General features: G+C 41.3%; 1 protein-coding gene across 1 annotated transcript in view; it reads left to right on the forward strand.

Annotated features, from left to right (window-relative positions):
- Positions 1-3,065: 3,065 nt before the first annotated feature.
- The window catches only part of nnt (nicotinamide nucleotide transhydrogenase), a 31,308-nt gene continuing 11,343 nt past the window's right edge, over positions 3,066-23,030 (forward strand). The window contains exons 1-16 of the mRNA XM_084571638.1: positions 3,066-3,232; positions 4,816-5,033; positions 8,243-8,472; positions 9,135-9,352; positions 9,708-9,795; positions 9,907-9,995; positions 10,638-10,825; positions 11,134-11,267; positions 11,373-11,564; positions 12,780-12,933; positions 13,904-14,065; positions 18,043-18,153; positions 20,033-20,178; positions 20,451-20,646; positions 21,262-21,495; positions 22,504-22,664. Of these exons, the coding sequence (XP_084427764.1) occupies positions 4,880-5,033; positions 8,243-8,472; positions 9,135-9,352; positions 9,708-9,795; positions 9,907-9,995; positions 10,638-10,825; positions 11,134-11,267; positions 11,373-11,564; positions 12,780-12,933; positions 13,904-14,065; positions 18,043-18,153; positions 20,033-20,178; positions 20,451-20,646; positions 21,262-21,495; positions 22,504-22,664 (2,457 nt within the window). The 5' untranslated portion in view covers positions 3,066-3,232; positions 4,816-4,879. The remainder of the gene's footprint in view (positions 3,233-4,815; positions 5,034-8,242; positions 8,473-9,134; positions 9,353-9,707; positions 9,796-9,906; positions 9,996-10,637; positions 10,826-11,133; positions 11,268-11,372; positions 11,565-12,779; positions 12,934-13,903; positions 14,066-18,042; positions 18,154-20,032; positions 20,179-20,450; positions 20,647-21,261; positions 21,496-22,503; positions 22,665-23,030) is intronic.

Here is a 23,030-nt window from a genome sequence, read left to right on the forward strand (position 1 = left end):
TATGCACAAACATACTCACTGTTGCCCCAGACTGTCTTTGATCAAGAGGCTAAATCTCAACCAGCCTCAGGGGAGTTGATCCTGACATATGACCTCCCTAGAATGGGGTCATTGAGCAGACAATATACCTGCGAGGATCTGTTCATTTTCAACTACACACACTATTATGACAGGAGACAAGTGATTATTTGCCAGTGTTGATTTAAACATATGTCAGTATCAGTCAGACTCTGTCATGTGAGTGAATTATTAATCACAAACTGCTGCAGCGTACTTTATGCTTGGAAAAACAAAGAGGTGAAAAAAAAGTGAGTGCTGAGAGAATGAGGGTGGAAAAGCGGCCTAGCCCAAAGCCATTTGTTCAATGGGGTTGAAGCTTTTTAAATGAAGGGAAATGGTGGCAACCATAAATAACCCACAGCAGAGCAGATAACAGATGCGGCAGAAAGGTTCACGTCAGTTCAAAGTTGTGAATCTGAGGCCAGCGTACCCACAGGCGAGTTAACCCTTTAGGATTTCTGCCAGGAAAAAAGTACTCATCCCTCATTCAACCACTTCACTGCTCGAGCATTGCAAAAGATCCTCATTTTAGCCGTAACTTTTAAAGGAATCACATGGGAAATCACAGACCTGACAAAAACAAACAACAACAACAAAAAAAAACCTGATTGCTAATTACCTGAAAGCACATATTGCACACTGATGTAGCATGAGGTATGGGTACTCACTTTATTCCTGCACTTTGTTCTTCACCTCAAAGTCACATGTTTGTTGGTTAAGTTTTAAATGTTACCAACGAAGAAGATGAAATTCCGTATATATGTAAAAACGGGAAAAAATAACAATGCAGTTAAAGACCTACATGTCTGTAGGGTGAACCGCTACAATGAGAACCAGGCGTAGCAACAATGCATTCCACTCCTTGAGCCTGATAAAGAGAACCAGATGATCTCTGTGGGACCAAGATGTTTTCGTACTGTATAAAGTACATATTCCACACTGTAGGTGAATGAACGTGTTTATGCGTGGTGAATTGAAGCTACAAATAAAGACAGACTCACTGAGAAAGTGTCAGCACTGTAGGATTTTTGCAAATCTATGTTTTTTATTAACAAATATTTACAGTAACATTCGATATGTCTCTATTAGCACAAAACAGATGCAAATGTATTTCACATCAGCACCAGTCTTCACATGCACCATGTGTTTGAATAACTGTGCCACTGCTGGTAAGGGTGCAAGGGTGCAGGGTTGCATTTTGTTAATAAAATAAGGAAGGCCCATTCATTCATTCATTCATCCATCTTCTGTAACCGCTTTTTCCTGTTACGGGTCGCGGGGTCTGCTGGAGCCGATCCCAGCCGTCATCGGGCGAGATACACAGGTTGCCAGTCTATCGCATTGCTAACACAGAGACAGACAACCATTCTCACTCAGTACCCGAGAGAACCCACGCAGGCACAGGGAGAACATGCAAACTCAGGAAGGCCCATGTGTTACTTTTTTTTTTATTTTTATTTTTTTAAAGACAATCATTTTAAAGCTTTTTTTTTGTTTAAAATATCCCTGTACATATTGCATATACATACATACCAGTTTAGATATCCTACAAGCACACATCATGGTGTAATATTTCTGTGGGCTGCGGTCAAGATCAACATCAATAAACTCAAAACCCCTCTTCCAGTAAAACACATGCCAGCATTCATATTACTAAATACCTGAAAAGCCTGGATTTCATAGGCTGTACTTTATCTCCACTAGACACAGAAATGAGGCCCATGTGTTCACTGAAACCAAACGGTACCAAATAATAACAGAAAGGAATAAAATGCACATGTGCATTCAGCACACATGAAACATTACACTGTAGTCACACTGTAACAGGAAAGGACACTTAGTGTTATGTGTAAAAATTATGAGAAGCATCACACCCTAACAAGAAGGAACAAAAATTAACGAAATTAACACGTCAAACTCAACAAGGTTTTGGCTGCTCAATGATCAGAGTGGTGCTGTATTATAAAATAAAAAATTATACCACTATCAGTTGGTCAATTTAATAATAATAACAATTTAGTAATTTAGGTTATTCATTTTCTAACATTTTTTAATTATAACCCTTGAAACTACATCTGTTTCCAAAAGGAATAAATGTTGTGTGCTCTGTTTCAGAGCAAGAATGTCCAAGATTTTAACGAACACAGCCTAAAGACATGCAGGCACGTATAAACAGCCTGTAGGTGACGTTTAAACTGTCTGACCTTTGGCCATGCATCTTGTCCTTGTGTGCTGCTATAGGCTCAAGGCTGTTTTAGCCAATGGATGGATAGCATTTTCAAAGTGTGACTGAATGCGTGCTTCATAAATGTACCACACTGCAAATCTGTCACATCCACAGTACGTTATCATATAGAGGTGTGAAATGCAGTTTCTCCTACTTCCGCTGTGCTACATGCGGCTCGTGCACATACTGCGGTTACTCATTCTTGCACTTGATTCTGGACCTTTACATGTTACCAATGAAGAAGTAGAAAATAAATATATATTAAAGACTAGAGGGGGGAAAAGCAATGTTAAAGCCTAATGAAAACCAGGCAACGCAACAATGCATTTTATTAGTATACAAACATCTGCTGCCACGATGGACATACAGTGTTGTGCAAATGCGCTGCAGAAGCCTGGGTAAAATCTTGCCCGATTTTTCAAGAAAGAGAGAAAGAAATACAACACTTTTCATGTATTGCAAGGATATAATTCTGATATAATACTGTAATATAGCGCCCCTCAGTGTACATACGCGGTGTTGCATCCTCTATCATTTTTGGGACACCGTTTCTATTTAAAAAGATTAATTTGTTCATCGGTCGGTTTACGTATCATCAGATGTGTATTTGTCTTTATGCACTCAGAAGTCTACTTATATACATATGATTCTAAAAACACACAACTCTGCAACTAGATCCGTTTGTCAATATAAAATATGGACATATTATTGTCAAATGTTAAAAAGAATAGAAGTAGTTGCAACCAAAACACGTATACACAATAGATATTTAATGTTTTTGTTGTTTTTTATGAGCCATCAGTGACAATGAATCAAATGTCGGATATCCTCTGATGCATCTCTTATGATCCAATAATATCTCTATGCCGATGTCTCTTCAGCAGACGCCTTCCGGGTCGACAGAAAGTTCGCTTGTGCTGCACAGAGCCCGGACTGTCCGCAAAGGTCAGTGGAGCAAACCCTCCTTTATTTGTCTAGTGTCATTCTCCGCCGTGCATTTGTTTCGTTTTGCGTTTCGGTGACTGTGCAGAGGGGACATTTTGACTCACACGCCGCCTACATCCACCAAACGGATGTGACTTTGTTCCCGGCTAGCGCGCCAGCTAGCTCCTGTTAGCTTCAACTAACCTCCTCCTCCTCCTCCTCCTCCGGCTACATTTAGCTGAGAGGGGAGACAAAAAGAGAGACGTGGTAACCGCCTGGGTCACAATAATGTTTATTGTTTCTCTTAGAGAAATATTTAGCAAGAGCCGTCCTCCTAAAAATACATTTAATCCATCAGTTTTGACAGACTCGGTTGTGAGGCGGTTGAGAAGCCGTTGATGGATGTAAATATGTGTTATTGTTGGACTGGCTGTGTTATAAAGGTTAACGGGGACGTTAACCGCAGCTTTATGAGCGTTTACGCCGTTTTTCATGAGATATAGTCAGCACAAAGCAGCAAACGTTGGCAATATGACGAGTAATATGCACGGGAGAGTGTTTGGTAACCGTTAGCAAAACTGAAACTGACTCATTCATATTTCTGGAACGCATCGCGTTTTGATGACGTGGTATTTTTTTGTTTTTTAATATTAAAGTCTGACATTAAATAATCTCCTGATTAAGTTATATTGCCCATGTATTGAGCTTATTTTTGTTAGAGACTATTTTGGCTGTTTTACTTTCCCAGTTAATTTTACACACTGGAAATAAAAATGTTCAACATTCCCCAAGTTGCCAGTTCCAAAAAACGGAACGATTCAACTGTTTTCATTCTGGATGCTGCGGTTTATAGTACTAAAGACACGTGTTTCTAATATTTTCATATTCAGTTCACAGTTATTTCCTATAATAATATGATTACTTTTATATTTGATAAATAAATTTTTTTAGGTTCATTACTTAAAATTAAGGACAAAAAAGATCAGAGATCGGAGAGCTGGTGTTTATTTTTGTGTTTTAATTTGGATTTGGTTCACACATCCATATATGTTTTTGACCTTGTCTCTAAGACGTGTCATTATTCAGTGCGCACAGAGTGACCTAGTGGAGTTTATAGCCAGCCAGTTCTAGTTTAAACCCTAATACACCAGTCACTTACTCCAGTTTATCCCAGTTCCACTATCTGCTTTGAAAGTAAACATGCTGTTTGATATTAAGTGGCTTGCAGTTTTAGGAAGTGGCTGTGGTTTTGTTATGCACAGACGAAATCAAAAACTGATTTGTATGGTAGCACAAGCACAGGATATGTCCATACTGTGGCTCCAAGAGCAGAGTATATGTTGGATTTAGGTACAAATGCTTGTTGAAAGTCAGTGTGACTTGTTGCATAAACAGTGGTTATATATTATTATAGGTTATTCTACAAGGGAACAAGGTAGGGCATTTTCTGTCACATGTGTGCAGTCACTTGTGGATTCTTGGTGAATAGAATTGGCATTCTCACTTTTGCACACTTTCATCCTGTTAACTTCTGACCTCTAATGTAAACCCTCTCCCCTCCCCTCTCGGCCTGTTGCTACACGTCTGTCATGTCTCCTCCCCAGGAGGGCTGCTGTCTGTCCTGTTGAGCTCCTCCTGCAGTGCGAGTGTCAGGTGTGTGCATGCACCATGGCGAGCCTCCTACGTGTTGTGGTGACCAGCTGCTCGGCCCCTGTGTTCAGCGGCGTCTCCTCAGTGAAGCTGCAGAGCAGCAGCGCTATCAAATCATCATGCGTGCGTTTTTTTAGGACCCATCAAGCTCTCTGGCGGTGTGCCAGTCCAGGTAAGAGACGAGCACCACAATATAATTAGCAGTGCACTTACTCAAATGGTGACTTTTTGTCATTTGAAAGGATTCAACTTTCAGTACTGTGCAACTCAAATCATTGTTGCATTGTAACTTGAAGTGATTGCTTGCTATAACTATTAATGAAGGTCATATGATCTTTACTGCTACAAAATACCAGTAACAACATGGGTCTTATATGTACACCAAGCATCAAAAGTATACAGTTGTAATGTTGACACGTTGCCCTTGTGTCAAGAGGGCATTCACATCATTAACAGACTTGCTGGCACAAATAATATTGTTGCAAACAAATATTTTGTGGGATACGAAGGATTGCATTATGATGTCTTCTGGCTTTTTTTGCGAAAATGCTCAGGAGAAAGATTGTGCATTTTATTTGAAGGAGCTGTACCTAACATCTGTTCTGATTCAATGGTAGAAGTTTAACCACTGATAGCCACCTGAAAGCAGCACCAGATGTAGCTTCTGTGTGCATTCTCATGTTCTTGTGCATCAGGTGCTTTAACGTGATGGTAAAGCTGGCAGAGGGCTGTTCAGTTAAGTGGAAGCCTTCATTGTCCCTTGTTGGTTTGGCAACTCGTAAAACAAATCAGTAATTGTGTTTTTAACATAAATATATTAATTCATTCTCTTCTTATGCTTATGTTTACGGTCAGAACATTTTAGTTAAACCACTGTTTAGGCAAAACAGAGATAAAGGCAGCCAAACAGAAGACTCCCTGTAATCCTATAGAATAATTTCTACTCAAAGTCAGGTTTCTTTTTGTAGGTTTAAGGTCAGTGTTGCTACCTGCATGTACTTTCAGCTCCAAGGTTACATAAAGGATACTGCCACCCTCAGGCATTGTTCTTTGTTCATTTTCCTTGCCCTAAAGCATGGGTCCAGTGACCAGGCGGACGGTGTATGTGTGTGTGTACTGTGCAGCCAGTTCTGGCCGGGTATAGGAGCTTTATGTCTGTGCATGCAGGTTTTCACAGTTGTGCCCCTGATGTCCGTCTGTCTCTTTCTGGTTCATGGTGACAGAGGTTGACATTCCTGCAGTTCAGCCAGCTCTAGTAACAGCTGGCAGCGTCTATTCTGGACACACAAGTATCAGCTTACTATCTCGTAGAGGAGGGGCACCACGCACCACACAAGCTGTGTGTACATGTGATAATGCTTTGACATCCAGGCGGCCTACAGACATATAGTATAGCTCGAGACCACGTGTTGACGTGAGGTTTGATTTGTTAGCTATGAAGTGGAAAAGATGACACTGTGCTTTATGAAAGATTGTTGGCATCTGTAAACCTGCAGGCATCGCCACAGGTGTTTGAAGAACTTGTGCTTCTTAGTTAGCAGGTGCTATGTGATGAAGGTTGTTCAGATTGACGTGACGTGGAGTTTTTATTTTTGTGTTTTTTTTTTCCTCCTCTAAACACCATGGTCGTTGAGGAGCATCAGTTCTTAGACTAGTCCCACACTTCTGGTTCTATCCAGACCCCTTTCTGCAGCTTTTCTGCTAATTGGGCATTTTGAATTGGCTGCAGACTCTGGCTCACATTCATATATGTGAATATCTCCACAACAACATGATTGTTTAGAATGAATAAACTGTAGACTAAGCTCTGTACAACAGTTTGTACCTCTTCCTGGCTAGTCCTAGCTTTACTGGTTTCCTCTTATAAATGACAGACACAGACTGCTGCCACCTGTTGGTTCAGAGAGTCATTTGCGCAAGCGCAGAATGTATACATTAGCTTGTCAGTGGTTGTCTTTGCGATATATTCAAGTGCCACTTTATTCCAGGCACAGGCGATGTGAGGGAACATCACAGTTGGCCGTTGCTGCCAGGTCGTTGTTTTTATGTCAGATTGGTGTGACCTGAATCTCTGACAAAAGCACTGGCTCATCCAGACACATTTTACTGGAAAAAAAAGCTATTTTAGGTATTACAGGGCCCCAACCTTTAATTTCCCTTCATTCCATCCAAACATCCCAGGCTGCTCAGCTAAACTGAGCATTTCTTCTCGGAAAATCAGGGCTTCTTTTGTGGCTCTGATGTGGAAAAATGTCAAGTTTGGAATTCGGCCCAGCTAACTACCGCGTTTATTGAAAACGTCACTTTTATATTTCATCAAGATGTTGTGGTTTAAAGGATATCATAATCTTATCTCTTCCATGAGATTACCAAGAGACTACAAGATGCAAATATGCATTTTTTATTTGTTTAAAGACAGAGACAGGTTTAAAGGCATTTTAAAAAATATGGACAGCTTGCAGTCTTTTTATTTAGGGCTGAATTGTGTTGAACTTTTGAACTGGTGTTGAACTGGCTTTTAGCGGAACAATGTTGGTCATGGGTCATAGCGGCAGGAGAGGCAGGATAGAGGAAGGGCAGCAGGCACTTGTGTTTATGTATAGATGAGACAGTGGGAAAGAGTGCAGTGGAATTTTCCATAGGAGCCAACTCAGCATGTGACCTGCCAGTCACTTTAACTAACAAAAACTTTGAACCACTGTAATTATTTTAAGACTGTTTAGTCTCTCTCTTTTGCATACCAAATATATTGCCACCATGTTACTGTGGCTTAATCCCCGCTGTGTTGTTCCATTGGTGTCCTTTTCTACTTGTAGTTCTTTGGTTTGTGTTTGGTGCTAATTTTCAAATGTTAGCCCGTTAACATATAGCACACTATATGACTATAGACTGCTGTTGTGTAACAGGACCGAGACCTTGTCAGGCTGCCTACAAAGGGCATGGAACATACAGTACAGTATTTATGGTACACACAGTTTTAAGCTGTTTAAGGAGCTGTTCATTCACTGCAATGAGGAATTAAATGAATAAGATAGCTGTATAAAAATAAAGCTATGAAACATCATTTCCTCATTTCCTGTTGCCTAATATTTGTCTTTCTTGCCATGACATGCCATGACATCTCTGCCTTTTCACAGTGCAAATCATATGCATATCATAAAAGTGGTGGTATATAAGACTGAAAAATATTAAAGTACAAAGATGAGAATATTTAAAAACACTTTGTCATTAACGCCTTACTTTTAAAGCCAGGTTATCGTTACCTGAATTTCAGGGCAATCTATCTTCAGTGAAGTGTGAAATGTAAATAAACCAATTAAACACAACATTAACTGTCAGTTATCTGACTTTCTCCTGTATTGTTTTTCTTTCCTTCTCCAGGTATTCCATACAAACAACTCACAGTTGGCGTTCCCAAAGAAATCTTCCAGAATGAACGCCGCGTGGCGCTGTCTCCCGCCGGTGTCCAGGCACTCATCAAGCAGGGCTTCAATGTCGTCGTCGAGTCCGGCGCTGGAGAGCCGTCCAAGTTCCCCGATGAACATTACACCCAGGCCGGAGCGACGATTAAAGACCTCAAAGATGTCCTGGCGTCTGATGTGCTGGTTAAGGTAAGGTTTAAAGTGAGGGCAAGGGAAGGAAGTGGAGAAGGACCAGGCTCATTAAGTGGTTGGATGAAATCTTGCTAGCAGTTGAACATGTCAGAAATGTCTCGTTGTCTGAAGGATTGGTTAAGAAGAGGTAATGAAGGATAATGGAAGGAAAAGGAAGGAACAACGTGGGCAAGTCAGTGCTTTAAAGGTGGCAGATTTTGGCACCTGATATGTGGGTGGAAGAGGATGAACGACAGAGCAAGGGAATGTGGAAAAGAAAGTGTTCTTAAGCCAAGACTATTAAATGTAAATGATTGATAGGGACAGAAATTTGGGGTCCAAGAACGGTAGACCTGGAAACTGCTAAGCAGCAGCAAACATACTGTCAAGTATGTCCTCAGTGTGCAATAATGGAATGTGGAAGTTGAAAAGCACAAGGATGTTTTGATAGATTTTCCTGTTCAGTAAAGACTTCTGTGGGAACACAGGATTTTATGTGCCATAGAAAAGATAAAACATTTAGTGGGGATACTAATGTCCCACTTTACAGTAGCTTTAATATCCTGGAGAGCTGCAAAGAGACTGTTGAATCCAAAAATATACTGAGAGAGCCACTGACGTGTCCTCCCAGAATTCAGGTCATGCTCAGATTAATCTAAACTAAATTCCTCTTCTTCCAGGTTCGCGGTCCCGTTTTTAACCCTGCTTTGGGTGTCCATGAGGCGGAGATGATGAAGGACGCATCCACTCTCGTCAGCTTTATCTACCCAGCCCAGAACTCTGAGCTGATGGACATGCTGTCTCAGAAGAAAGCCACTGTTGTGGCTATGGACCAAGTGCCCAGAGTCACCATCGCTCAGGGTTTTGATGCGCTGAGCTCCATGGCAAACATCGCAGGGTATGCACACAGTGTTTATTGGGTCCACTTAAATGACCTACTGATGTTGTATTCACACCTTTATCTATCTTCTCAAAGCTCCATAGTTCGCCACTTGTGGTAGAAGCTGTAAAAATGAAGATGACGAGCGTTATTTATTTACTTCTCCGTGAATGACATGTTTTTTATATGTGTAAATCAATGTAACGTAACAGAGTAATACCAGTAATTACGTAGTCTTTTTGTCTTATAAACAATCAACTTTAATTTAAATATCTTCCATAACTTAATACTTTAATACTATCATTTTATTTTAATTTTAACTATAATTTTTTGTATAATTTTTGCCTCAATCATTTGCCACATGTCATTCTAGGTACAAGGCAGTTGTGCTGGCAGCTAACAGCTTTGGGAGGTTTTTCACTGGTCAAATCACTGCAGCTGGGAAAGTGCCACCAGCAAAGGTAAATAGAATGACTTAGCGTGTGTTTTTGGAGTTAATATTTCCTCTAATTTGGAATGAATGTTTAGATTGAGATGCCATCCCTGACTTTTTTTTCTGTGTGCTTGGATAGGTTCTGATCATTGGAGGAGGTGTCGCTGGGTTGGCAGCCGCTGGTACTGCCAGGGCCATGGGAGCTATTGTCAGAGGATTTGATACCAGGTATGTTCTGTTCACCAGCTAATATATCCAGTATTAATTAAATAGGACAGATGGCTACAGTGTGAACCACAATGAAAAATACCTGCCATCTCCTTTGGCTCCTTAACAATAAAAGCCACTACCTGTATTTTTCAAGTGGGGCAATTTTCTTGTGAAGTAACAGCTGTTGGAAATGAGCAGTGAGGCTGTAATAAATGGGGTGAAATTACTACTCTTCACTACTTGAGTCGCTGTCTCGGTGGTGTCCACCGTTAACAATGAACGTTGCTATTTAAGCAGATAATCTCTAGATGTATATGTTTAGTACTGGTCATGCTGCCAGTTATTTCTCAATTAATTGATTATTTTTGTACAAAAAATGCCTGAAAATTTATGGAAATGAAAGTTTCTCACATGCCAGTGTCTTCCATCAGAAGATCAATCGTAACAAAAGAGAAACCACAGCATTTGTAGTTCAGAATCTGGAACCATTTTATTGTTGCTTTAAAAATGATTCATTATGTTTGATTTTCACAATACATGGTAATTCATTTTCTGCCGGTCAAGTGATCTGTTTATTGACTAATATTTTCAAATGTAATCACAAGCAGTGTGCATTTTCTGCCTGACAAAGAAATGATCTCACCTCCCCTCTCTTTTCAGAGCTGCAGCTTTGGAGCAGTTCAAATCTCTGGGTGCGGAACCCCTGGAGGTAGATATTAAGGAGTCAGGAGAAGGCCAGGGAGGCTATGCCAAGGAAATGTCAAAGGAGTTCATAGAGGCGGAGATGAAGCTGTTTGCCAAGCAGTGTCAGGAGGTGGACATCATCATCACCACCGCTCTCATTCCAGGTATGCAGACTCCTGCACAGCTCGTGTACAGGCCGTGAATCTATAAAGTGAAGGCCACTTCCTTCAAAGCTAAGGCTATGTAAACAGTTTTCTGTCCTTCTATCTGGAATATATCAGACAGCCGTGAGTTGGAGACTTTACAAATACTGCAAATGAGGGTACATCTTGGAAAATAACCAGAACATAATTTACAAAAATCCATGTTTGATCATATTTGAAGCTTAACCCATATTCAGCCGGAGATTCAGATTTGGTCTTGAGCTTACCAATAACACCTTCATGTCTGTCTTTCTGTTTTAACATTGTAGGTAGGCGGGCACCCATCCTGATCACTAAACCAATGGTAGAGAGCATGAAAGACGGGTCAGTGGTGGTAGACTTGGCTGCTGAGGCTGGTGGAAACATTGAGACCACAGTACCTGGAGAGCTGTCCGTACACAAGGTATACACATACAGTTCAAACCCAAGTTATTTTGGTTTAAGTTGATTGTGTGGGTTGTTTTATATAAACCACTCGTCTCTCGGGTTTTCTTGTCTTCATTTTTAGGGAGTCACCCATATCGGTTACACAGACCTGCCCAGCCGTCTACCAACACAGTCCAGTACTCTGTACTCCAACAACATCACCAAGCTGATACGGGCAATCAGCCCCGACAAGGATAACTTTTACCTTGACGTGAAGGACGTGTTCGACTACGGGACCATGGATCACGTGGTCAGAGGATCTGTTGTCATGCAGGTATGACGTCTCATGTGGCAGAGAAGATGGGAAAAAAAGGGGTGATCTACAGTTACTGTAAAACCAAATCTTAGCTTTAGAGATATAGCTCGCTGCTGACAACGAACCTGCGGTCATTAGAAGACCATTTAAAATGTTGTAGGTCCATGCTACGGTCACTAGATGTCACCCTAAGGACACATTCTGCTCCTTATTGGGTTCAGAGCATCTTTGTGGTTGCAAATGGAGCAAAGTTGCCTCAGTATACCTTAAAAACTATTGAACATGCATGCAAACTGTATTATTTATGCTCGACAAAGAGATGGGGAGGAATCTAATATTGCTTAATCGCAGAATAAAAATAACTATAAATTATTATAAACTGGTAGAAGCTACTCTTCTGTACATGTCAATAATATTGGAATTTTTTTCAACCTAATGTAATCCGGCTGTAAATTATAAATCTGTTTTATTTGTTTGATTTGGCGAGATTTTGGAATGTCAGTACTTGCATATAATTGTATAATCCGAGTTAATTTATTAAAAATAAATTAGTCTGTGAATATCTTTAGCACTTAAACCTTATCACTTGTGTATTGATGTTGACTTATTTGATTTAAGTGATAGCAGATTTTTTCAACTGTAAAATGACCCACTTAGTATCCTATTTAATGAATCTTATCAGAGCTTACTCATATGTTAAGCTAAATAAATAAAATTATCAGTTGATGCATTGTTATCAGGGCACTAAAATATAGATAGATATCACTATCATTACTGAGCTTTCAAGACAAACCACGACCACTGTAGAGTTCTCCACTCAGGTGGACCCATATTGGTTACCTCAGTCCTTAGTGATATATCATCGTTATATTTTGGGTGGATTATTTTTACTGTAATCAGTCTGTAATCACATTTCGGATAGTTATTTGACCCACATCTGATCACAGACTTATGAATGATGCTGCAATCAGATATTAGTTACTGTACATGATTAACTAATCATTCACTTTCTTCGTCTTGACAATGTAGTCTAATGTTTCATAGATTTGCAAGTGCAACTGAGGTCATTGTAGACCATCAGGTATTATTTGAATGTATTATGTTTTATGTATTATACCACTTTTTGTGCTTGATGCAGCATGGTTAAGAAACACTGGTTCAACTATTTCATTTGTAACTCTGTCTACATTTCTCATTTGTACTAATCTCTTGCCAATTTATTGTCACCTCCAGAATGGAAAGAACCTGTTCCCCGCTCCTCAGCCCAACAACTTGCCCACCGCAGCTCCTCCTAAACCCAAGTCTGTCCAGGAACTGGAGAAAGAGAAGGCTGCACAAATCTCGCCCTTCAGGGCCACCCTCACCACTGCTGGCGCGTACACTGGAGGTTAGCTGTTGTAGATGAACCTGATTGTCCCATGAAGTTTAGAGCAAAAATGCAAAATCAGAATTGTGTGCTCATTTGCACACCTTCCTCTTTTATTGATGTTAATTGTCACCATTGGATTTTAAGGGAGATCAAGGTCCGCTATGAGGTGAAGGTTGGGTCAATAACCAGCTTTTTAGGTCACTGCAGGAATGTGCACAGGAGGCGTGAAGTGACAGAGGCATATTACAAACACACACACACACATACACACAGGCACCCTGTTAGTGTCAGGAAGTGTGCATTGTAAAAACAGTGTCATGCTGAGTGTTTGTTTGAAGTAGCGCTGTAGTGAGGGGTTCCCATGGAGCTACACAGCGCTCTGTGTAAGTGCACCACATGTAGTTAATGTGGTTCACACATTGTTTAGGTGCTTGAGCAGTTTCCTACTTAACACCAACACTCGGCTACTGACGTTACCTGCCGATTTATTTATTTATTTTTAAGCAAGAACCTGCTTAGTGCTTATTAGCCTGGCGTGTAATAAAGCCATTTTAATCATTTTAGACTGACTCACATAGACAGGGAAATTCTTCTGTATGCAGTCTGTAAAAGAAAATTTGGTTTGCCACAAGCTGCTCTGTGACTGTACCTGTCTGAAGGAAAAGGAAATTAGGACAACATGGGTGGCCAAACACCTACCACATCTTACAGGCAACTAAATGTGCTTAGAGTTAGGGAAATCTGCAACACCAATTTATACAACCCAAACGGCTTGTTAGGAGACAGGAAATAACTTTTCTTCTGCACAGAATTAACATAAATGTTGTCTGACCTTATTAGGTCTTGCCCCTAATGTGAAACATTATTTTGGCTGAAATTGCTCTTGACTTTTGTATTATTTTGTGCTTAGATGTACTGCAAAAGGCTTTTCCCATTCTTAGAGTAGCTCTAACTTAGATTTCTCTAACCTTGTCTTTCTCTGTGCCAGGTGTTGCCACCTTGCTGAGTCTGGGTCTGTCTGCTCCAAACGCCGCCTTCACCCAGATGGTCACCACCTTTGGTCTGGCTGGCATCGTGGGATACCACACAGTGTGGGGAGTCACCCCTGCTCTGCACTCTCCACTCATGTCTGTCACCAACGCCATCTCAGGTTAGTTGTCTCTTACACAGTCAGAGAGGTAAGCTGATTTCACATGAATGCATGATTCTGCAGCCTCCTCTCGGACGAATATGGGCAAAACTCAAAAATCACCTTTCAGCAAACTGGAATGCCCAGTTATTTAAATCATGATCATTTATTGCAGGTGCCGCTTTTCCCTTCCTGAGTCAATTTGGATTAGTTCAATATGGATAAATAACAAATTAACATTTAGGTTTGTGTTCTTGTGGACTGTCATTTTGATGGTTTGCATTATTAATTTGATCACATTGCTGCATTTAGATGCACATGGGTACTCAATCTGAACAGACTAGTCCTATCTGGTCCGATCAGGAGGAATTTTCAGTTCGGATTAAGAGGAAACCTTTGATAATGTGTTCAGTAGGAAAATATTGGCACCTATTAACCATGTCTGATAAACTCTTGGTTCTCTATGGTTGAAATACACATTCCTTCTGTGCATGTTCCTAAGTGGTCAAACAGCGAATGAAGCCGGAATTGACATTGACTGCAGCAGTGAAAATGTGGGTCACATCTATTGAATAAATTCAGTGTGGTCAATAAAGTTGGTTCAGCTCTCCACAGCAGGCAGAACCACTCTGATGTGATGATGTAAATACATGTATCTTATCAGATCATATCATCTGAACTTAATAATTTTAATGGGGTTCAAGAAATATTGTCTATGTAAATGTAGCCGATGAGCTTCATTGTCCCCACAGATGCTAACGTGTGACGGTTGGCCTGTAACAGAGGAGAGACAAACTCTATTATAGACAACAAATGACAAAAATCACATACTCTCTGTAAATAAATAAAATAAGAAATCAAATAACATAAAGATCTTTGTCAGAGCAGCAGGCCTCTGTAGCCTGTTTTGCCTTTCAGTCCAAATAAAAATGTTTAAGATTGTACCCTTATTGTAAGCTGCTGCTTAACACAGAGGGGTTAAGAGGTTACAGAGCTAAATGTATGTGTGTGTTCTCACAGCTTTGATCATTCTAAAGCCCCACACTGGGGTAGGAAGTAACACACCGTCGGTGATCTTTGAGGGTCAGGGAAGTCCTTTGCTCGTTTAGTCACGCACACAGCCGGACATCAGAGCTCGGTGCTGGAGCCCGGCAGTGTAACAACTAAGAGACAGTTTTCACTTTCTTTAAAGCTTTATTAGTAACACCTATACCCTATTCACGTGTTCCCACTTTCACGCTGTCTTTCTCTGGGTCTGTGGCCTTTTATTTTCTGCCTTTTGGAATTTACAATCTGCGACTGTGTGAAGTTTCTCCAAAGCCGTCATTAATGTAAGCACTCTAAAGGCCGCAAGTTCACAAGGCCAATCACTGAGTATTTGCAAAGCTTCGTTTATATAAATGTTTTCTTTTTTTCTTTCCATCCACGTCTCTGTCTGCCCTCCATCTGTCCTCCCTCTCCTCTTTTCTCTTCCTTTCCTCCCTGTCCAGGTATTTTCCCCTTCATATTTGGTGTGGCCTCGTCACCTTTTTCTTTTCTTTTTTCTTTCTGTCACTGACTGACTGCGGTTATGGAAACGGCGAGACCAGCAGAATTCCGTTGTTGTTGTGCCAGGCATCGTAAAGAAGCACACAATCACTCACAGACATTAGGGAATCATATTGGAATTTAGGGTTTGAGTGAGAGACGGTTATATTCTTCGTTGAGATTATAGTGTTACAAACAGCCGTGACTCTAGGCCGAGGGGGTGGGGGTACTGGATCAGGTACTGGTTTCATATCCAATGGCCCATGAAGCTCATCTTAATAAAATGCTTTAATCTACTTGAGAGCACTGATTCACTGCCACACCTCACTGCCTGTAGCCTGACACCTTGTGTTTGTCTCAGAGGGGCACCTACAGGACGTTAGCCCACCCAGTATATACATCTGCGTATGTGTTGGTGTTTGCATGTGTCCACTAATGGCTATTAGCTTTCTTTCTGGCTAATCTGTTCGTTGTGGGAGAGACACATGCTTTTGATCTCCACCTAAAGAGTGTAACTCTACCGCTTTCTTCTTCAGAAATACAAATTCTTGGCTGTAGCATATTCCATTGTCAGTGACCAGGTCAGACTTTCTGTTTGGCTACAATACAGACTCTGTTTTATGTGTTACTTTTTTTTTACAGTTACCTCTTGTGAACCCTTTATTCTGTTGGCTTATTTTGTAGCATTTAATGTGCAAAAATAATGTGTTAGCATTTCATAGTCGGAGCTAAAAAGAAAGTATGATGCCTTTTTGTGTACATCAGCTCACAACCATTATTACGTAGTTGAATGAAAGAGTTCTTTGGTCGTGCGAACTAGCAGATAAGGTCTTGACATTCATTGATGGAGGTGGACTGACTGTACACTAGCACAAGAAGTACTAGTACTTTAATGCAAAACCTTTAAAAGCAGTCGTATAAGACTTACAGGCTTATTTTAGTATTTAAAAACAATGCAAGCAGACAGACTTGCTAGATTATCTTGACAACATTTCACCTTCTTCAGCGAGTGCTTCTTCGGTCCTAAACAGATAGGTGGGTGTCTGAGCCTCAATCCTGGAAAAATTAGCCAATACTTACATGTTATTCAGCCTATTAAGACTGGCAACACTGGGCTAAAATAACCATAATTTGTTAATAATCTGGTCCTTCCACCAGTCTGCCTGGACCTGAACAGGTGATTTAGATGAGGTGACGGTGAAACGCTTTCAGGGAACTCGAGTATGTCCTGTTGCTTTTGGTTTTTAAACCCTTAGATGTACCATGACCGGCACTGTGGAGAGTCTTCAGTCAAAGGCTTCTAACGCCAACATGACTTGAGGACATTAGCTGGACGTAAAACAAAAACAAATAAAAACACAAATGTAGGAAGAGGGGCCAACAGGTGACCAAAAGATTTAAGTTTGCTGACCATAAAGTGAAGGATTCTGGGTTAGGTGTTTAGAGCAGGACCTTTGTTACATGTCATTATATGACATCTGGGACACTTGAATAAAGATGTTTGAAATAATTAGGATCAGGATGATCATTCGTTCATTCATTCATTCATTGATCATTTGCTGTGAATTTAGTGCTCGCAACCAAAATCACAGTTTTCCTTGCAGTGAATGCTTAGGGAAGTCTGTGATTGCCATCCAAACGATCGTATCAGTTGCTCCCTTTGGTCTGCCGGTCTGCTTCATGTCGCCAAAGGTTTTTTCACATATCAACGCTACAACTTCCTGAATTTCTTAAATATTTCAAGGTCTCTTGTCGCATCCTGACACACTTTTCAGGGGTTTGTTGTGCTAAAAACTAAACTACAAATGTTTGGAAAATGTGTTGTTCCTCTAGGGTCTTCTTTCCTAATACAGTAACACTGCATGTTTCCTGCTGTAGCGGTCTCTTTTGTAACAGTGCACATGGTAAATTAGCTTGTATTGACTTAATCGAATTTGCGAAATGATGTTTGGCAGCATTTGAAACTTTGTATAGAGCTCATAAACCCGTGCTTACATAGCTGACTTATGTTAAAGAAGGTTAAATTTCACGTGTTCCTGTCCAGTCGATCGCTGTTGACTGCAAGCACAAACATGCATGCAGGCATATACACACGCACTCTCTACCTGTTAGTCAAACTAAATTGCACACAGTCACAAGTCTGTGTGACTGCAGGCTCCCACACTGCTGTGTATTGCATCCCACTGCCTGTAAATCATTACAGAACTGATGTTATCAAGGTTTCCTGAGCCTCTTTTGGTGAAAACACACACTCGCTCTCTTTTTCCTTCTCTTTTTATCACTGCATCTTACAATTTATTTTTCCAAACTGGGAAACAAATGCTATTTTGGGCAAAATGTCTGAATTAATGACCGAATTAATGTGGAGATCTTGCATTTGTAACGTGAACTATTTCAATGCCCTGTGTCATGTATTAAAAAAGTTTTAAAAAAAATCACCTAATGAATAATGAATTATCTGTGTCATGCAGGTCTGACAGCTGTGGGTGGTCTGTCCCTGATGGGAGGCGGCTACACCCCAAGTTCTGCTGCTGAGACACTGGCTGTGCTCGCCGCCTTCATCTCTTCGGTCAACATTGCCGGTGAGTCACACGAACGCAGACACCTCACGGCGATCCCTGCCAGTTACAGCAAACTTGAGCCAAAGAAATATCAACTTAGACCGAAGATTGAAGTGTTTTATATCGATTGTACAATAACATCATTTTGAACCAAGTTTTGCAGCTGCCCTCTCTACACACCTGCTCCCACCAGAGTCAGTGGCTCTTGGTGAGACCACACACATCCATTCCTGCTATTACCCTTAATAATTTCCATTATAATGACAAAGTGTTCCCGGAGTCATTATAATACTCATCACTCTCTAATAGTCCTGGGAAACAGAGTGTTCCTCCAGGGCTGAGCCGCGAATTAGTTTTAATTTCTCTTATTAGCTCACAGCTAGACGTGAGGAGAGACTTTGCTGGAGGAAATGATTAGTAGACTGGCATAATGTTCAGCCTATTTGTTAAAATGCAAAGAAGTCTCTGAGTATTGTGTGTGTGTGTGTGTGTGTGTGTGTGTGCGAGGGATGAAGGACATCATAAGGTTTGAAGTTTAAGTCAAGACTGCCACGAATCATGAGCCCTCCAGGCTCTGTGGCGTTTCTGGTCGAAGTACTTTTTCCCCCTTAACTCTCCCATTGACAAAAGCATGCTACGATCCCACAGCCTTCAGAGACATACCTACCCGTTGTTTTAATTTCATTTTTGATGTTCTCTTTGGGTTCAGCTCCACACGCACACTACTAAGCTTTTTACCACATTACCCATAAACCCGTGGGAACAGAAAAAAAAACATGCCATAGAAAGGGACGAAGCAATAAAAAAAATTGAGCTCCAATAAAACAGACCCTGATTTTTTTTATTTTTTATTTGTTTTTTTCGTCTTCAATTTGGGTATACATAGAAAATACCTGTGTCTGTTAAATATTGAGCTAAATATGATGAGTTTCTCATGGCCAGAATGTAAGCGTTCACTGTGTTTCTCAATGAATCCACGATTTTCTTGTTATTGCTGCAAGCATATACGTTTGATTGGATGAACCGTCGTCTATTTCCATCCATCACAAGCCTTCAAAGAGCGCCAAAGGGGAATCACAGCATATTGACAGTCTGGGGACCTTTTAAAGCTCATAGCTACCAGTAGTTCCTCACAGGACGGCGACTTGTCTGCTGTGTGGATCACCCACAAGTACCTGCTATACCTACAACAGTGTGTTAGTATTAATGATCAGATCACGTAAGCATGCTATCATGGCTGTAAGCGTACTCATTTTAAACATTATAAATGTTTTACACTTCATGGTTTGAACCGTGTTGCTTTATTCTTACAAGCTTTCTATATATAGTGTTGGGGAAAAAAATAATCTTTTAAATACATGAACGCTCCTCCATATAAATATATTGACTCGACTGGTCTGCAATAGTAGTAGCCAGATTATTATTATTACACGTTTTAAATAGGGCATTCTGCGACTAAAGTTACATGTACTGGAAAAAGCAGCGGCTAACCTCTGATTCACCCTCGTATGTATCGGTGCATGTGTGTGCACGTGGCCGCCGTCAGGCCAGAGGGAAAAAGGGAGACATGCACATAGTAATATGATCTTCTCTTGTAAAGCAGTGAGACACTGTCTGTTCCCGGTTTGACACTTCTGAGGTTTTCTACTTGAAATATTTACACTGACATAATAGTAGACTCATTAAATTCCTGACATTGGTTATTGGCCTTGGCTACAGTTTTTAGCTATTAGCTTTAAAACACCTGTTGTCTGAAAATGCATATTTCAGGTACTTTGACTTTTTTGTGTTTTGCCATCTTGCACTTTATTGTTATCAAGTTTTTTTTATGTGTATGCTGTATCCTGGTTTTGTGCTCCTGTAAGTACAGGTGTATTCTTTTTCTTTGCGTCTCACCAAGGTGGTTTCCTGGTCACTCAGAAGATGTTGGACATGTTCAGACGCCCCACTGATCCTCCAGAGTACAACTACCTCTATCTGCTCCCTGGTGGCGTCTTCGTCGGAGGCTATGCTGCTGCTCTGCAATCTGGATACAACATCGAACAGGTGTGAGAGGATGTTTATGCCATGTGTTTAGTGCAAGAGTGCATTTGTGGTTTCCCACTGAAGCTGGTCCTCAAAATTGGTCCAAAACAGTTCATGACTATAAATAAAAGTCCTCCATTCCTGCAAATGTATTCTTTGTTTGGCCAGATGGTGTGCAGCACCTTCCAAGTAAAATCATTTTGCCTTTTTTCCTCGTCCTGTGAGCCCTCAATCCTTGTCCGCAACCCATTTTTTTTTTTCTTTTTCCATTCTCTGCCTCTTTCTCTCACCAGATGATCTACTTGGGCTCAGGTCTGTGCTGTGTTGGTGCCCTGGCTGGCCTTTCCAACCAGAGGACAGCTCGCCTTGGTAATGCTTTGGGCATGATGGGAGTCGCAGGGGGGATCGTTGCCACTCTGGGTGCCCTCAAACCGAATCCGGAGCTCCTGGCGCAGATGAGCGCAGCCATGGCTGTAGGTGGCACTGCTGGTGAGTGTGCTTACATTGAACGAGAAGGATTATGTTGTAATAGAGGGAAAGTCTCCTGACTCTATGAAATTATGGCTATTCGTTTCCATTGTTTGCGTGTGTATGCATGTACCTTAAGCAGCAGGTGCGCTGAGAGCATCAAACACAACATGACTAACTCGCCGCCAGACGCAGGAGGTCCGTCAGGACGGCCAATGTCACGTATTACTCATGCTTTTTCAAGACAGTTGGATCATTTAAATGCTAATTGTTCCAGTAACAAAACTGAAACCCTGACTAAATCATCCACACAGACTGTAACGTTCTTTTCCAGATTCTGCAATGTTGAAAGGCTTCCTGCAGCACACGTGCTCACACGGTGTAGACCAACTCACAAACATGGAATTTCCCTGAGCAGGCCTCATCAGCAACACCTGGCTCCTCACACGGGCCCATTTCCCAGCAATCCTCTGAGTGTGTGTGTGTGTGTGTGTGTGTGTGTGTGCAAGTGCAAGTGATTTGCATGTTATTAGTGTCTGGGACTTTCGGGGCCACTACACTTTATTTATTTGTTATCTCCCTCTTTTTCTCCCTCTCCCTCTCCCCCTCTCTCTCCCCCTCTCTCTCTCTCTCTAGGTCTGGCCATTGCCAAGAGGATCCAGATCACAGACTTGCCTCAGCTAGTGGCTGCTTTCCACAGCTTGGTTGGAATGGCTGCTGTGCTCACCTGTGTGGCTGAATACATGATTGAGTACCCCCACTTCGCCACAGACCCTGCGGCCAACCTCACCAAGATAGTCGCTTACCTCGGCACCTACATCGGCGGAATCACTTTCAGTGGCTCTCTGGTGGCGTACGGCAAACTGCAAGGTGAGAAAAGCACGGTGGCGTATGCTTAATATGTCCTGAAAAGCGCACACTCAATTTTCCACTTAAGACAGTATTGCCAAAAATAAAATACCAGCATAATGTGTGATTGGAAAATGGCTTTCTTTATGAAAACTATATGATCTATCCAAGAACAATATTAAAAAGGCAGCACTTAAATCTTGCCAATATGCATTATTTCTAAAATGTGCTACTGGTGGAGTGGAGACATTCACAGTGAAAATATTACAGGAAATGGGTTTTATTTGAAAATTTTGTTCATCAAAAAGGTGTGTGGTTATGTAGCCGTACAACGCCGTCAATAAAATGAACAGTCGGGCTCCATGGTTGAACCTTCAGGGAAATTCTACCCCCCAAGCCTATGCAGGTTTTATTTTCAACATCTTTACAAACGGGTGCCCTTTCTTTCCCCAATATGAAATGCTATCAGTTTTCTTCCATGGCTGTCTTGTCTTATCAGACCTTAGCTTGTCTTAGCATAAAGAGCCATGTTAGCAGTTTCATCCTGCATTGAGTCTTTATGCTAAGTATAAGCCATCTGCTCAGATATGCTCAATGCACTTTGATATTTTGGAGCAATACATTCAAAGTGTCAATGTGAGTGAACCTCCCTCTTTATGGGTTTTTATTTCCAACATCTGATCATCTTACTCATGCTGTATTTATCAACTAAAGAAGGCCCGAGGCTTCATGTCACTGCTGCCCGCTGTGAGGGGGAAAGAAAAATAACAGTTCATTAAGTTCATGTGCTGGCACCGGTCCTGGCAGCCACACTGTAATTTCCATGTTGACTGCAAGTGCTTCATGGGGACAAATTATGCATGAACACGACATTCAGTTAATGACAAGTCTCAAGTGGTGGTTGCTGAAGGAGAAATAAAAACGATAAATGCCTCATGGAAGCTCTCGTTTTTTAATGTCTCCGAGTTCACGGCTGAACATTTTCCCTTATCTCCCCTTCGACCCCTCCTCCCTCCTCTCCCCATGCAGGTGTTCTGAACAGCTCTCCCCTGATGCTCCCCGGTCGTCATGCTCTGAATGCCAGCCTTATGGCAGCCAGCGTCGGTGGAATGATTCCCTACATGCTGGATCCAAGTTACACCACGGGCCTCACCTGTCTCGGATCAGTGTCTGCTCTCTCCGCTGTCATGGTATGCCGTGCGTATTTCTGTTATTGCACTCACGAGGGTCTTAAAGAGAAAAATCTGCGCTCGAATACTCCAGTTTGAAATGTTCTGATGTGCTGACAGACCGAACATGTAAGAATGTTGTTAAAAACTCCAGTAAACTCCAGGAAGGACGGAAAAGGGCATAAAAGAGTCAGAAAATATAATGCTAGAGACGGACTAGGAAATAATAAGAGAGAAAAGAGAAAACAGCAAGGATTTACTAATAAATGTCAGGGAAACTGTGGCTGCCCAAAAATTCAGAGTGGAGCAGAGAGCTGGCAGTCATCGTGGCAAATAGGCTTGACTTTGTAAAACTGCCAGGCTCCTACTTGTGTTAAGGTTATTATA

This window comes from Chelon labrosus (assembly GCF_963514085.1).
Source record: "Chelon labrosus genome assembly, chromosome: 22".
In the NCBI taxonomy this organism is placed as follows: domain Eukaryota; kingdom Metazoa; phylum Chordata; class Actinopteri; order Mugiliformes; family Mugilidae; genus Chelon; species Chelon labrosus.